The following is a 17,011-nucleotide window of genomic DNA, read 5'->3' as shown; positions in this document are numbered from 1 at the left end:
TCTCTGAATCACAATGACATTGACACCATTGAGAGCGAATGGCGTGTTGACGGAAATAATATCAACCAAGTTGCCATGCATTGTGCACATTTGATTGCATTCAGTATCGACTGCTCCATTCTGCTAAATGTAATTGTTGTTCTTAATATTTTTATATTTTGCTTCGTCTTTTTTTCCCTCCTCCTCCTCCTTCTTCTCCTCTCCCTCTAGAATCCGTGGTTGGAGCAACAGAAATATCGGTACACAGATAGAATTATAGGACCACACCCATTGTATGTAAAAGGCACAAAATAAACTACAGCTAACTACTAACTAGCTATTGGTAGCTTACGCTATGTAATGATTTATTGGAAAGAGCACAATAAGACATGATACGATCAGTGGTCACTCGGCAATGATTAGCGAGCCAGATGTAACTCAAGCTGGTGAACAAGGGCCGCAGGAGCCAGATATACAACTCTGACCAATGTCATGCTGGCCTACCCTCAGGATCTGAATGTCCCCAGGGCGTCCACTTTGTAAGGGCCAAATTCGGCGTCCCCTTCCTGTGTCTTAACAGTGTAATTTATTCCCATCCTTTTCAATGTTGACAAAAGATTGTCTGCGATGCGGCTGGTAGTGCGGGTGACGGTTTTTAGCCGAGGGAGCCTTGGCTTGGAGCGGTCAGCGGGGTCCCGACGTGTGGTTCTTCAAAGTAATGAAGTAAAACAACACAGATACAGTGTTTTCGATGATAATACATAAAAGGAGGCGACTCATTGACAAGAGACACTGATTTTGTCTTATTTGTTCCGCTTCCTTTATTGCGGTGTCATCCCAACTTTACATATGCAAACTAGGTTATACTGAGCGACACAAAAGATGCTAGGATTTCTATTGTGATTTTGAGATAATTTAAACAGGCTCATTTAGTCGGTGTTAATGAGCTCGTCATGATATCAAGTTCGGTGATTAACCTCTCAAACGGTTCCTTTGTAGCTGATAAACAAAATTAAAGATCTCTCTTCAAAGAAACCTTTTGTCCCTTGAAATCTGAATCCTAATTTATGCGATGATGTAGTTGTATTTCTCATCTTTTTCCTCTTTTAATTTCCTTTCTCTTCTCCAACTACATACAATACGCACCCTCTCATTGGGGGAACGACCAGAAAAACTTAATCTAAAGTTCAAACAATCAAAGAGTTGTTTTCGAGAATGTCCATTTAAATGTCTACCAGAAATCAGAACCTGGCCTTAGCAACGGACGCTGGTTTACACTTCCATAAGCTTTGCAACTGTTTATTATTTGAAACATTTATCAAAACAGAATATTGGCTCGAGCTCAATGCTTACAGTTGTTTTGAGTTCAACTAGCCGCTTGAAGCAAATCAATGAGAACGATTCATTAATTTCGGAAACTGGGAAATTCCATGGTCTTTCTAAACCTATGCAGGGAGGTGATGCTTTGCCTTGATCTCTTGTACAAGTGTGCGCCCACATGTAAAGCCTTTTCTGATTGCAAACTGTGTCACTTCTTATGCTACAAATGTACCCTGCTGTTACAGGCGTATATCTTGCTTGTATCTAAACCATTTGAGCCCAAACACAGCAGCTAGTTGACAAGTTAACAGCTTCAGCAAGAAAAACTAGAACTGAAATCGTACTAGAGAATCCAAAGTTCTTGCATCCCACCCTGGAGAGGAAACCGCATCCGAGCCTCTGATTCCCGGGCCTGACCCGTAGTCGTGTCGTGTTGATCGCCTCAACAGACACACCAGACCAATTTGATTAACCTAAAGTCCGACCGACCGTTAAGACAAACTTTCATTCTTGTCTAAGCTTCATTAGACTCAAGCACTATTGTCGTTTCAAGCCTGATTTGATGTGCCATAGCATAAAAAATTGTCCACAGTTTAAGTCCTCAGTTACCGCTCTTCGGTCCAGAGCAACTTGTAAATATCGATTACATTGCATGATGCATTTAGTCACGTAGCAATACATAACTTGATAGACCAACATAAAATTACTTACATCAAATCAATACATAACTTACAAAATGAAGAACAGCTTCCTGCATCTTACCCCGTAGAAGAAGACGGGAGTGATGCATTAAAACAAACTTTCTGGATTATTCTTCTTGTAACATTTCATAGATTTTTTAAAGTCTGTTGATACAAGCTTTTCGACCGACATATGTTATGTCTGCAGCTGCACTAATCCGCACACGGTGTGACGCAACAGTTCCCTGTAACCTCAACGGTAAACTTGACATTTTCCCACCTTCAGATAATGCTTTCGAGAAGTTGTTAGTTTCCGATTAAAATGACAAAATGGTGAAGCAGTCGGAACTGCCGAAAGGTGTTCGGAAATGATGCCTTTCGTATGGCCAGCCCCGGTATCACAGCATGATCTTCAAACACAATGACATCATCCAAGGTCAGACTGATAATGAAACATTTTAACATCGATCGCATTGTGTGATGTAATTCTTCCAAAAACATGGGCTGCGTTTGTTGTTCTATGGACCGACACTCAAAATGAGGAAAGGCGGTTGGCTATTATGAATGTCACCTTGGCTTCGAAATGGCCGACAGCAAGAGACCTTGCACCAAGGCCATGTTGAAAGAACTATCAACAGGGTTGCTCTTTTTGTGCTAACAATTGGTTACACCAGAGTCTTTCTAAGACTCTGGTTACACCATGTTTTCGGGATAGATTTCGTTTTGGCAAGTTCTTGAAAAGTTATTACAGTTATGCTATCCGATAGTGCTTACGATGATGAAATAAAAGTGCCAGTTCCTATATGGCGCTTTTACAACATTCTCAAAGCGCTTTACATTTATCCTCGGTCTATCTTGAAACTTCTCAGTAGAAGTCAGATTAGCTGCTCAATCAGCGCTACAACCTGAGCAAGTGATGATGATGCTGATGATGACGATGTAATGATGATTAGGACTGGATGATAGCTTTGTGTGCATCAAAGATCATGATTACTATATTGTGGACGGGCCTACCAGACCAAACGTAAGACTTTTATAACATACGACACACATACTTCTTAAGATGGCCTTGCCTACATCTTCTTGTTAAAATACAATGTACATCCATAATAATGACAACCCCTGATCAAGGGGCAGGCCTGTGTCGAACAAACATAAGCCGGGCAAACTTAGTATCCCGAGTAAAAAGTTAAAACAAAATAACAGAATTACATATTGACACCATGGCAAAGAGTGCTGTCCAGGTTTCAAATTCGACTTGATAGAACAAAAATAACAAATTGACAATGTGCCTAAAGAGAATCCTTGCGAATATGTCCTGCCCGGGGGAAGGTTGCAACTCGCCATGCATTCCCCTCAAATGATCATAGCATTAGAAAGGTGTGAAATGTTTTGTACATCACCCCAAGATGTCCAGCATCCCGCTGACTTGACCATTGTCATCGCACCTGTACAATTACATGCCGATATTGAGCTGGGAAGGCGAGGGGTTCCTATGAGGCGACGGAAAAATTATTTCTTGGGTCAAATTGAAAACATCCCTCGGAACTTGTACTTCTTCCCCTGATTATATGCATGTATCTAACAGAAATGTACTCGTGTTGCCCTTGTTCTTTGATAGGTGATTAGGTTAGGATGTTTGAGACAGGCCAAACTTCGGGATTAACTCAAAAGATATATCCTCGGTTGCATTCGCATAATGATGCAACGATGTTTTGTCACTGAATTGAAATTCAGTCTGATGAATGAATACCTTTGCTCCTCCATTTCTCCCCAAGATAGCGGCCCGTTATATTCTAAGGACTGGCGGCTCATTCCAAATATAAAAACTGAAGATGCAAATGCAAATGTTGACAACAACTTTTTGAAACGTTTCTAACGGCAAATAGATATATCGCTCTTCATTGGTTGGACCCAGTACCCAGTACGAGTGATTCGTTGCCGTGGCCTAACGGCGAGAGGGTCACAGCAAGGCCCTACAGGATAATCTGCTAACACGGGAAGCTGGTGGGGAAAGAAACTGGTAACAATACGGTGAGGACTTGTAAGGGTTGTGGGAGCAGCTCCTTACACGGTTGATATGCGGACCCCTGACCCTTGTACGGATAACCGCGAGGTTAAGAGGCGGATTCTCCTGGCGTTTGTGGAATACTCGCAAGAAAACAAACGCTTTGTCTTTAAAGGCCATGACTGCTACAGTACAGAAGCGATATAAACCAGGGGGGGGGGGGGGTAAACTTGGCATGTAAATGTTCTTTCAGTATTTGTATAGGAAATAACATTGTTGAATAAGGCCAGTAAATTCAAATATAACAAAAACTTTATATATGGGTTCAGCTTCAGTAAGGCATCCAGGCGAAAAATGTATCAGTGAATTACCAAGGACGATCAATTAACGGGAAACGAACCATAAAATACTATGAATTGAATTATTAACCTTTTATAATTGAATATCTGTTCTCCAACACCTCCATTACAAGTAGTGAAGATCAATGATGACCAAGAGTGCCGCCGTACAAAATGCCTTACAAGTAAAAGTGAAAAGCGCTCATGCCATCCCACTGATATGATACATACTGTGTGATGTGAGTCGATCGCTATGTTCTTGTGTGCCCAAATATTTATCCTAACTTAAATGTTGATCGTGACCTCTTCCCTGAAAAAAACAATTTTTGGGTACTTTGGGATTCGGTAAGTATGTTTTGGGATTTTGGTATTAGCAAAATTTACACGAAGAGTAACCTTGAGACGGATCTTTCTCCAACCTTGGTGGTGACTGCGGCCGATATGCTGTCACCCTGGGTTGCAGCAGAAGCCCCGTGAACGCACAGCGTGAAAGTCACCACGGGGGTCCTGCAGAGCGAGGAGGCGGCCGTGGAACCCTTTAATTTAAGAATTACCAAGGAAAATTACCACCTTCAATGATTTCAGGAAGAATTAACTTCACTTTCGCTCTAGTAGCTGCATTGACATGAGTTCTCTATAATAAGACTGAAAACTTCCGAAATTAATGTGTCTTACCACAAAGATAAAGACAATGCAAGAAGCTATAATATGGGATGAATGGCATAACCGTTACAGAATTACGCGCTTGGAAGAAAAATATAATCCTCTCAATTGAAAATTGAACAATCAAAATGACTGTGATTACGTGGCGGTAGATTTTAATTCACTCATTATTTTTGTGGGAGGAAAACGACACTGTTATACGATACCAAAGATGTATCTACATTTTTTATGATGTAAGTACAGAGCAGCAAAGAATGCCGCAACGGGATTAAACATCAAGAAAATCACCATCGTCTATTTGGATGGCCAACTTATTTTCACTGTAACATTTTCAAAGGCCTTCAAAGGCTTCCCAAAAAGGGAAGAACATTGCGATGTCAATAGATGAACTGTACTTTTCTAAGCAGTCGGTCGTGGTAGAAAATTGGGGCTTTACCAAAAGTATCGAAATAAAAATCATTTTGTAGTCACTTTCAACTCAATTTCTAAAAGGTGAGTTATTAATTTTTGCTTGGTCGGTAGATCAGCATGATATTGCCAAAAATGATGGCGTAATTTAAAATTGAATCTTTGTTTTCAAATTGATATTCAATATTCACCTGACTTTAGAACTTTTTTTTTCGTCAGCAGGTGCCTCGACATATGGCGTTTTCAATGTTTGTACTGTTGCAGAAAGATTACGTTCACCGTGGATGTTGCCAAACTGGCATTTGCCTCTTGATGAGTTAATCCAAGGGGCATTAACTTATTATACATGCACTTGAATAGATTGGTGACATCGTCAGGTCGTGTTGCATTGACTCTTGGACTGTGTAAACGTTTGCAATGCCATTGGATGGATTGTCTGGAGAACTAAGAATTTATATTATGCACTTGACCACCAATTATATCACCCACAACAAGATACATGGGGACACCTCGAGACCGAGACTCCAATGTCCTTATTTAACCCAGGAGGAGTACGCCCCCTAGTGGCCGCTAAGAGTCGGATTCTCATCGATGGCTCGTGGGTGGGGTATCAATACCACCTAACTACCACTTTTCACCAGAGTGGCCTATCGCAAGGCACAGCGGAACACTGTTTACAAAATCCTCCGGGAGATAGAATTTCAAACTTGTTTCTTTAGCTAGACAGGCCAGAAAATCTTTACAAATTGCGGATTCAGAACTAACATGTGACAGAGGTAAAACAACATATCTGAATAAGCCCCCAGCTTCTTGAACATATGTTGAATTTGTTGCCCGCGGAGCCTTCCGCAACAGTGATCATTTAAGTGGTGAGTTCTGTTGAAGTCTTGGTGTTTCCCTATCAACCTTATCCAACCACATGGCAGAGCACACAAAACAAACAAGAATCGCGTTAAAAAGTAACCAAAAACCAACAGGTACCAGTCAAACCTTCGTCGAAGCAACAACTTTGGGTTTCTATAAAAGCAAAAATAGGTTTCATGAGGCCTCTTCTATAGAATAGTGCATTTGATGTACATCAAATAAGGTATATCATGATCTTCTTATGTTGACATGAAAGTTACTTGTTTGATAAGAAAGTCTGAAACCATGATAGGTCTTTTTATGAGGAATTTGCAACCTCGATAAGTAGCGCCAAAGGAACACTCTACTTGTTTTATCAGTTTCAACACCAGCCCTTCGGCAGAAACTAGAACTAATACCCTGTTCTTATCTGAAAACATCAAGCACTGATGGTTGTCAAGCGGGAGATGACTATTTTTTGAACATATAATCCCAACTGGTTGCAGATGGATGTGAAACACAATGAAGTCAAAGAATGAACTAAAAGGAAAAACACCAAAATTGTTTTTTTTTGTATCGCCAAATCGGTTATTCCCCTGATGGCCCCCAGGTTGAAAACATCAAAATCGTAAACAACGATGTCTGAATATTGGAGCAGAAATGTCCGATGACGGCACGATTCTTGGATTACTCATAACCAGTAACACAACAAACACTTGTCTTTTCCCTGTCATCTATACCACCATCCATTCAAAGCGGATGAAGAGTCATCAGTCCGGGACCGCAAATCGAGTCTCATGTCTTTCTCATCATCAAGTCCACTTCAAGGATGACATAGTATGTACAGGAGTTACTCAACGCGAATCAAGTCAGTTTTTCCACTGCTAAACCATTGAGGGTTGATGGATATCTGAATACTATAAAACACCTGTGGGACAATCTAAACAGCGTCAATAGCCATCTGACTCGGATGATGCCTGAAGTCACGAGTTTCATTCATTATCAGTGAGTTGGATACGTACTCATAAATACCTGATTAAATAGATATAATTACTGTTCACGTTTTGTTCTTTTGTTCACTTGTTTAAAGCTTCAATGCAGGCTTTTTGTCTCCAGCACACTGGGTTGTTGATATTATCCAAATGGGACGATATAAGTATTTGTTTCTCTGTATTTTCAACAAGAGAAAGCCTGGTTGATTTTTATAAAAAGGAAATCTATTAAAATAAATTGCATTGTCGTTGCACGAATTTGTGATAGGCCTAATCCGGTTTAAAATCAAGAAGGTATTAAAATCTTGCATTACTCTGATGCCTAGGTCACAGGTGAAATACATGTACCTGTCCACCCTGCAACACGTGGATCAATACGGGATTGGCCATCTGGGAGGCTGGCCCGTGGGCCAGGTATATTGAACCACGCACGAATCAGCTGGAAATCTATTAATCTTCCAATTACATGTTATTTGAATGATAATCTTTTTCAAAATTAGGTGAATTTGTCCAACACTGGTCTTGGTGAAAGACTGTTTTTAGCGCACATGGTTAACCGCGGGGATCCGTTATACAAATCATGCCAGTGTGGAAAATGCAGTATTCAGTTAAGTGTTGGTAATTGAAAACAGATACAAAAAAATTCCTTCATTGAATAATTTTGTGGAATGAAGATATCCATTTCTTTTTAGACACACTTCATCGTCACCACATGCAGCACGACAAAATACATGTACAGTACATGTATAGTTTATTCGATATGCAGTGAATTATTCGACTTATTTGTGACCCACAAGTACACGTTACAAGGCATGCCTATTACGTTTTATAAGGATTAGTCTTCGTTGGAATCTGCTCACGGGCAATGAAATACGCGAGGATTGAACTCATCGAGAAAGGACTACAGCTGCTGCCACACCGGATATTCCTCGATATTAAAGTAGGCGATCATCGGAAACCTGCAGATTACCGCTAATGCTATAAGAACCTGGTAGCATATGGATATTGGCAGATCAACATGGTAGTATTTTCTGTATCCCTGTCTAAACTTGCCCCGCTGGGTCAGCCCCCACACTCCAGAACCCCCAGCGGCCATCACAGCGGGCACATACAAAATCCCATCCGATTATGTCATGTTACGCGCGTCCGAAATCATGGTGATTCGTTCAGCGTGTGCGGAGAGAACTGCTGATCTTCAGTTTGCGATGGTGAAAATGCCAAAATCATGGGAAGCCCCCGACCTGAAACTGAGGAACAGGCCAAACTTTTGTAACGTTCAATCCATACCAAAATTCACGGCCGACGACCACCACGCCACCTGAAGTAAAAGACGCGTACTCTGTAGAGGCGCCGCGACTCGGGTGGAGACAAGATTATTTTATTTGGACGCGAAATCTCTCATGCATAACTAATTTTGGTTGCCGTATTCGCAGTTTATCTGGCAAATGGAAGGGGTGACGGTAGGTTACTCTGCCACCAGGGGGCTAAAACTAAAAACATATCGATATGTCGCTTGTTACTGATCAGTTTTCAATACAATACTGAAGGACAAGGTGTTCCCAAATACTCCAATCTCGTAGGAAATGGCATATTGCTCAGCGATACAATAATTGTCTCGTACGGCATAACAGTGACTATCCCTCATCCAGCCAAAATTACAGCAATTATCCCGTAAAATAGCTGTAAACAAAACGCTTCCTATTTATCATTACGCCAAGTAGTTTCCATTTATTATGTGCGTGTACAGTCGCTGTCGTGGTATACGCATTTCCATTTGTTTGATAATTGCCTGCAACAGACGTGCATAATACGATGCTGTAGCTCAAACTTGTTGTGATGGATGCTATTTCGAACTAATTATGTTGGGTCTTTATTTTTTCATAATCCTTTCCTTTGGAGTTTACAGGACCGTATCTTTTTTTGGTAAGTCACATTAATTTAAACAAATTGTTCATTTCCATTAGTATCGGCGCTTGAAAGAGTACGTTATTGATTCGTCATACATTTCAGCAATACTTAAAAACAATGACAAGTACTAGTCCCATCTGGTCAGTTACATTGTTACATTTACACTGTACATTCTATCACGTAAAGTGAACAATTTTGTTTTGCTATCGGTTCATAAAGAGAGTGGGCAGATTCATCAATGCCGGCGTCTCAGCAGGACCTAACAACAGAAAAATATATAATTTCAGGCGGATTCAGTTTTTGAGTTTCTTCTGTAGTGCTTAAAAGAAACTTTGAGACTAAATCCTTATCAAGTATACATTATAGTACCTAGTGTCAATCATGTCCTTTCAGAATCAAGCACTCCAGGATCTGATTTTAACCTAGCTCCAGCATCGCCTAGAGTAAAAAATGGCGGCACGTTGTATTTCGTGTGCACAGTGAAAACAACCCCCAGACCTGCTATCTGGTTCATTCTAAAGGAAGCCGTTGTCAAACAGGACGGTCATGGCTACAAACTGTTTCAGAATCCCCTAGGGTCGGTGCTGCGTATTTCGCCCGTAACGTATGCGGAGTACAACGACCAAGATGTCTTGTGCACTGCGCGATTCTCGGCGACAAAGATACGATACAGAAGGACACGGATAAGAGTATATGAAAATGGTAAATATTGATCCAGAAACGAAAGTGTTACGCAAAGTTTCACAAAAATGCACGAGCAGTTCATCCTAGTTTCACTAGCTTTGACGGGTGAACCTCACACATCTTTTCATCAATACAATTTAAATAAAACCATGAGGGCCAGGCCGGAAAATTACTTCAATTTTACTCAATTCCGATATACCGGTAAGAAAACTAGTTGTAACAGCAGAAACTAAGCGAGCTTTTCTTTTATAAACTAGTAATATGAACTCCTCTACGGAGCTAGCGTTTATCAATGGATAACGTACGTTATCATCTTTGCCGTCTGTCATACTGGGATACGAGTATCCCCCAGAAACGTCCTATATCTTCAGATCTTTGTGCAATTGCTCAACATTTTGCAGGAACATTACCACTGGACTACCCGGCCATTACCAGGCAACCAGCTTCCACTAATCTTCGGATAGGACAGGCATATCATACATTGAGCTGTGAGGCCACTGGGCACCCACGGCCCAATATCCACTGGATGAAGGACCATGTTCCCGTAGATGATAGTAATCCGTGGATGGATGTACTTCCAGATGGTACGACGATCGTTCCTAAACTCAGATTTTTTGAAAGATCTGGAATTTTTTTTTGAGAATTTTAACACTAAAGACTTTTTTTTCCTTTTTCAATTCACCAAATACTCCATTGAAGTCATACGTTTTTTGAAAGTAGGCATTTTATATCACCATTGCTATTGCAGGTTCCCTCAAATTGCACGGTATTGATCAAAGCATGAACGGAATATATGAATGTGCAGCGGAAAACACGGCAGGGATAGTGTTCTCTGACCCGGCCTTTCTAAATGTATCACGTAAGTAAATCAAGGATCTAATAGTGCACGTGCAGCTGCTAACTGATGAGCAAATGTCGGATTCCACTGCGGTGTTTTTCTGCTGCGGTCGAGCTTGAAATTACGCTCGGCCTCTGCGGTAATTTGGTTGTACATAGACATTAGCAGGTGCATGGTGCAAATACACCATTTTCAGTTTCAATCGTGTCAATAGTTTACCTCAATTTCGTTCCGAAATCACCCCAACGTTGACCTGGGTAAGGTTTTTTTTTATTTTGTGTACAACTACAGGTCCTCAGTTAACTAATTCTACGTAATTAACAAAAGTATGATCTCTCTTCCCGTTTAAGGCCAAGATGTAAATATGATCCGTAAGTATTCGTTATCTAAGCTTTTCTTTTTCAGTTCATTCGATTCCAGCTAAGGTATTGTGATGATATGTAGATGATGGATGAGAAATTTACTAAGGTGCCAGTTCAGCAGTGGTATGAAAAAATATGTCAAAATGAAGGTTGAGCACGATACGCTTTTAAAAAAACCCGAAATTTTGATAATCCACTCTACCTTCCAATTGGTAGGAATAATCCAAATAAGGAGACGTGGTCGTGCCGCATCAAACCCACTGTAAGCATCTACAATGTACTTCATGGTCTTATTCGGCCTCGGTCAGGGGCCATATTGCCGGTTCCCAAGTTTTTATACCAAAAACTATCTACGCATAGATTAACTTTTTACGAATACGTGATACATGTACATGTACATGTACTTATGATTGATAAAGACCAAGAATGTGGAAGCTTTATCACATTTATGCCTTGTTACCGCAAGTGAAAAACAGGCTGTATGTTTCTTCTCTTCAGTACCAGCGGCCCCGACTAACCTGACAGCCGCCGAGATCACCCCGAACACAATCAGACTTACATGGGATGCCCCTGAAGAGACCTACACCGGCACACTTGTCAGCTACGAGTTGTTCGTCTTTGAGAACTTTACCAAATCACGGTCTCGGGCGACGATTGTGACTGGGCCGAATCCGGAGTACACACTGAGGGACCTCACCGAGGGTACGGTTCATAAGATCCAGGTGGCCGCAAGGACCACGCACGGAATGGGGCAACGGACGGACACACTTATGGTCAAGACGGAAGAATATGGTAGGTCTGCCTCTAACGTATACGGTATATACTGCTTTCTTTGATTTTTATGCAGATAACTATCGTCGAATCGAATGATTCTAGATTCCTGTTGGATGCACATGTTAATATGTAACACTGAATCTCCTTTAGTTCCTGGAAGGGCGCTGTATGTCCACGTCCATATCATCAACTCTACCGCGATAAGGATCGGCTGGAGCCGTCCGCGTTCTGAAGATGGGAGAACGAGTGGTATAATTCGTGCCTATGTGGTTGAAACCAAAGGTCTTGATGACGATGGCAAGCCCACTGGATTCAACACTCGAACCAGGATACCTGATGAAACAGAGTTGACGGTAACGGGCTTGGAGGCTTCCTCGGTCTACTCGGTTAGAATCTGGGGAGTTACGAGAAAGAGGGCTGGGAATCCTAGTGCACCAATGAAAGTGAAAACGTTCCGATCAGGTATTGAGGTTTTTGTAATTTTCACTTTTAGGCTCACTCGCGAAAAGCTGAACCTTTTTTATAAAAACTGATTTTATCATTCACGTGCAGCATCTAACAACCTAATTAAGTTCCTCATCTCGAAGTCTGACCTTACTATCTCGTCATATCAACTAATATTTTTGTATTGATTTGAAGTCCACTTACTTTTTACCAGCAAACACTCCTCCAAGAAACCTAACAATGATGGCTATAGATGACACGACAGTCCAATTAAACTGGGCGCCCCCAAGTCGACTCAAAGAGCGTATCATCACCCACGAGATCATGTATTACCCGCGTGTTCACCCAAGTAAAGACCAGGTCGTTAAGGCTACCGCTCTGTTTAGAAGTGCGGTTGTTCATGACCTCAAGCCTAACACGGACTATGTGTTTCAGATTCGGGGAGTAACGTTGAAGGGTCTGACTGATTGGAGCAGGAAGTTGGTGTTCAGGTCGTATGGACGAAGTAAGTACAGATCCCATAACTGCGAATCTAGTCAATATGATATCGCGTGGCCCACAAAAATCGAGTACACAACTGAAAATAAACATGGTACAAATGCATATATAGAGACAGTAATTCAGACATTTCTTACCCATCATCAAATTGATATTCGCCCCGTTGAGTACAAATCATATAGGCCGCTATGTTGACTAGGGTTGACAGGACAACACTTTTATAAAGGAAAGTACGAAAAAAAAATTCCGAAAATAGTAATAGTCTTCGCATGTCGTAACTTTCACCATTACATGTACCTGAGTGGTAAGTTAATTATACGTTTGCAGAACCGGATCCGCCCTTAAATATCAAAATCTCCCGGCTGACCTACTGGTCCCTTGGCGTGAGTTGGGATCCCCCGGATTATCCCGTTTCTGCCTACAAGATCTATTACCATCGACTAAGGAACTTCAACTTGACAACTGATAGTGCTGACGATCATCAGGGACACACATGGTCATCGATAGAGGTAGGCCACTACTAATTTGGGGGTGGACTGCTGATCGCAGGCTGACTGCAAGCTAATGAGTGCAACAACAGACTGCAGGCTACTCTGACAGTAACTGACTGGCTACTGACTGTGGAAGGCTGTACTGACTGCGGGCTAGTTATACTGCAGGCTTCTGACGAAGGCTACCGACAAGACTACTGACTGCTCACTGAGTGCCTGCTAAACTGGCTGGAGGCTAATGAGGGCAAGCTAATGACCGCAGTTTTTCCAGCTCTGAAGCGTCGTATCTGTGTGTTTTTCGCTACACCAAACACTGCGTTTTTGGACACAAATCCTTTGCAGCTACCACCGGCCATTACACAGGCTTGATGAACATGTTACAGACTTTTGTATATTTCCTCTGCATATCAGGTGCAAGGCGCTACCAGTGCAGTTATCCACCGGTTGGAGGAACATCTTCCCTACGCCATTAAGATACAGTCTCAAGCTCCAGATGGCACGTACGGACCGGTTTCCCAAACTGTGGTGGCTGGGGCTGAACTCGCAGGTAATGGCACAGTATTTCTTATAAGATTTATTTATACATGTAGTTTCATATATGTTTTCAATTCAACGGCATTTAAATCATTATACTGCTATGGTGTGGCCATTGCATAACGTTAGTGCGTGCTTTTCGTCTTGAAGGCTGAATGATAAATAAATCTGAGCAAAGCTGGTCGTATATTTTTCAGTTCTGAATGAGATGGTCCAAGATCTGATCGTGAAGAACACGACATCTAACATAACCAGAGTTGTCATAGTTCCGCCCATTTCCGAGGGCTTCAAGAATTACACGGTAGGTTTTTTAATAATTTGATCCCTTGATATTGTCATTTGACTGATGGTGCATCTCCGCGAAATAAGTTTATTATTTCATTAGTTGCAATAGCAAAACTCTGGGATTCTGAGTTAACGCAGCTGAATAGAGAGGAATAATCTTGAATTTTTCATTACCACTATATAAAACCAGATAAGGTGAATAATTCCACTTTAATTAGAAAGTTTGAGGTGATAGCATTTCATTGTCGTAAATAATTATCAAATGTTATTGATTTAATTGCTCAATTTCAATAAGATTCTCAGTATTCCATTCTCCAGCTTGCATATTCTGGATACCTTAAGTTTCGTAATGAATATGATCACCTAGAGGAGATCCATGATGGCCCATTCCATGAAGTCCTGTCACGCAACGTCACCGAGTTTACCATCAAAAACTTACGACCGAATGCCCTGTATGACATCAATGTTACTGTCAATTACCTCACGCATAATAGCAGCGTGTTTGCCATTCACATCAAAACAGACGTAGCAGGTTTGTCAGATCATCGTTAATTTTTACCAAAAAATGCGATTAAATTTCCGATGAAGCCTCTCTTTGATTCAAATTGATCCACACATGTTGATTCTCTGAAAACCAACTGACACAAGTAATCATGAGAGGTACAACCATCATTTTCCAGACACCATGTCAGCGCGTATAGTCTCTTGACAAAATGAAGGCCTACCGTTTCAGTGCCAGACCAGTGCAATATTTCTCGTAGCGAGGCTTCTGAGCGTGTCATGGTTGCTTTAGCCATTGTGTGGTCAACTAAAGATATATCAGATGCCGGGAATATCGCATACATATTGCTCACATGTGAAAACGTTTAACGTTATATGAAACAATGTGACACCACCATTTGAGAGCCGTTATCAAATCCAACTACCCGAAAGGTTTGCACTTACAATACGAATGTCCTGAAAAATATTCGACCCAGTTTTGTTGTCTTTGTTTTAGCCCCGATTGTGAAAGGTCAACCACATACCAAGAATTTCGACGACGTAACTAGAACCATAGAAGTGGAGTTCCCCGTCGTCTCCGCCAAGAACGGCAAAATCAGTCACATGTTCCTGATAGTGGTGCCCTCCTACCTGTCTCAGACACTCCTATCGGAGCATATCGACACAACACACGTACGTGTCCAACAAAAAGTATTGCATCCAGCCATGGCCAGATGCCGGGTGCTTTCTTACAGTTTCATTAAAAATTATAAATATTGGTTAGAAATGGGATTCCTTGATATAAGCATATTATATTGATTTAATAACTCGTACTGTATATAAATGTACTGTATTCGTAGGGGATGGTCTGAAATTGCTTTTCATGCCATCAAGATTATAAGGGAATGGCATCCAGAACCCTCACTCCTAAAAAGCGAGACTTTCCAAGAAGACTCCATCACACAATATTTGCAGCAGATGAAATTTATGATAACATTATCTGGCAAATCCGCCGATTTCCGCCGATTTCTTTCTCAGGAATCGTATTTGGCTTGTGAAATTGAGAGGTGAAAGGAGTGCATTACATCCCTCTCAAAATCTACTAAGAGAAAAAAATTCGAGCGAGACTATTGTGGTTCGAAACCGATACATTGATTCAATTGCATGGATATCGTGATGATATACTTTTAATGAAATAAAGGACGAGGAACTTTATAAACTTTAAATCATTATCCATTTCCAGCCTGACAAATTGATTGATATTCCCGATAACTTCGAGGGTCGCATGATGAAGCCTTATGTGGCTGCAAGCTTCAAGAAGAGACCGGATGAATTTGTTCTTGGCGATGGAAAGACGTACGGAGGCTTTAAGAACAAACCAATAAAAGGCGCACCTGAATATGTAGTATTTGTAAGGGTGTTCTCTCTACATAAGGTAAAAGAAGAAATTTGAATAAATTGTAAAGAACAATTCGATATTTACACAATTCAAGCAATCATCACTGACATCATAAAGTCTTTGACTAACACCCTCCGGCTTAGGTATAGGAATTACATGAATTGGCCATTGAGATTTAATTTTTGAGAGCAAATTGTTTAACCATTTAAGACATCAACTTATTTGCCGTAATTGCATAATGTACAAATCATGATTAAAAATAACTCTTGGATAACATTGGAGAGAAATCAGAAGATTTGCCAGTTATCATCGAATGATCAGGTGGTCGAGGACTATGGCGTGAGTCGGTTGACGGATTTGTATTTGCGATATGTGTTAAGTGTATCGGTTCCTTGTGATGATAGTCCAATGCCTCTTTCAGAATCTGTGGTCAGACAGCCCATACTCTTATCTTTTCAACGTCAACCCAAATGGAAATGACGGGAAGGATAATGGGGAAAGCAAAAGGACCGGTGTCTACATATTCCTGCTGATCTGCGTAAACCTGTCAATTTTCATATGCTGCGGAATGCGGAGTGCATCTTCGGGGTCCAGTAATAAGCAACCCCTTTGTGTAATGGGCCAGCCGCCATTTGATGTTGCATGTCTGCGGAAGAAGCAGCACCACGAGAGCGCGGAGTCTTTGACGGAGAAGGATGAACTGAATGCTTCAAATGTTTAACACGATTAACATAACCGGGAACCATAGAATTTTGTACATGCAAGATCAGCGGACTCATATACTTGTATGATTGCTACATTTTTCTCTGTTATCTTCACTCTTTGTAAGCACTATCAATAGACACTCAATAAAGATATACATGTGTCCACGTAAACTGTACTGATGACTGTAGTTCTATTCAGTTTGAACCATCTTGAAGGGTTGGTCAACCTCGTAGGCGAGAATTTGATTCGATCTATTATCATAATGATCAATAGAAAGCCATAGTGTACTTTTCTACTGTAAAGTATTTTCATCACTCAAAGCAATTTCGGGATCATTGTGCCAGACTGCATGGAAAACGTCCAGGGTTTTAAGGAGCA

The 17,011-nt window shown here is 41.1% G+C and overlaps 1 protein-coding gene across 1 annotated transcript; it reads left to right on the top strand.

The window, feature by feature from the left end:
• The first annotated feature begins 8,986 nt into the window (after positions 1-8,986).
• LOC135486454 (receptor-type tyrosine-protein phosphatase S-like) lies at positions 8,987-16,803 on the top strand. The gene is made up of 15 exons (XM_064769247.1): positions 8,987-9,154; positions 9,533-9,841; positions 10,225-10,407; positions 10,572-10,682; positions 11,012-11,032; positions 11,522-11,815; positions 11,948-12,259; positions 12,456-12,746; positions 13,067-13,248; positions 13,642-13,777; positions 13,962-14,065; positions 14,368-14,581; positions 15,047-15,222; positions 15,773-15,964; positions 16,350-16,803. Exons 1-15 carry the CDS (start codon positions 9,091-9,093, stop codon positions 16,647-16,649), a joined length of 2,889 nt encoding a protein of 962 aa, XP_064625317.1. The 5' UTR covers positions 8,987-9,090; the 3' UTR covers positions 16,650-16,803.
• The last annotated feature ends 208 nt before the right edge of the window (positions 16,804-17,011 follow it).

The sequence above is a fragment of the Lineus longissimus genome, chromosome 4 (assembly GCF_910592395.1).
Source record: "Lineus longissimus chromosome 4, tnLinLong1.2, whole genome shotgun sequence".
In the NCBI taxonomy this organism is placed as follows: Eukaryota; Metazoa; Nemertea; class Pilidiophora; order Heteronemertea; family Lineidae; genus Lineus; species Lineus longissimus.
This window is presented reverse-complemented; position numbering and strand designations above follow the sequence as displayed.

Excerpts from the sequence above, each read along its gene's own strand:
- LOC135486454 (XM_064769247.1), top strand. The coding sequence starts at position 9,091 with ATGTTGGGTCTTTATTTTTTCATAATCCTTTCCTTTGGAGTTTACAGG. Across the intron at positions 9,155-9,532 it reads CAGGACCGTATCTTTTTTTG|AATCAAGCACTCCAGGATCT; the intron begins GTAAGTCACATT and ends ATGTCCTTTCAG. Across the intron at positions 11,816-11,947 it reads GGTCAAGACGGAAGAATATG|TTCCTGGAAGGGCGCTGTAT; the intron begins GTAGGTCTGCCT and ends AATCTCCTTTAG.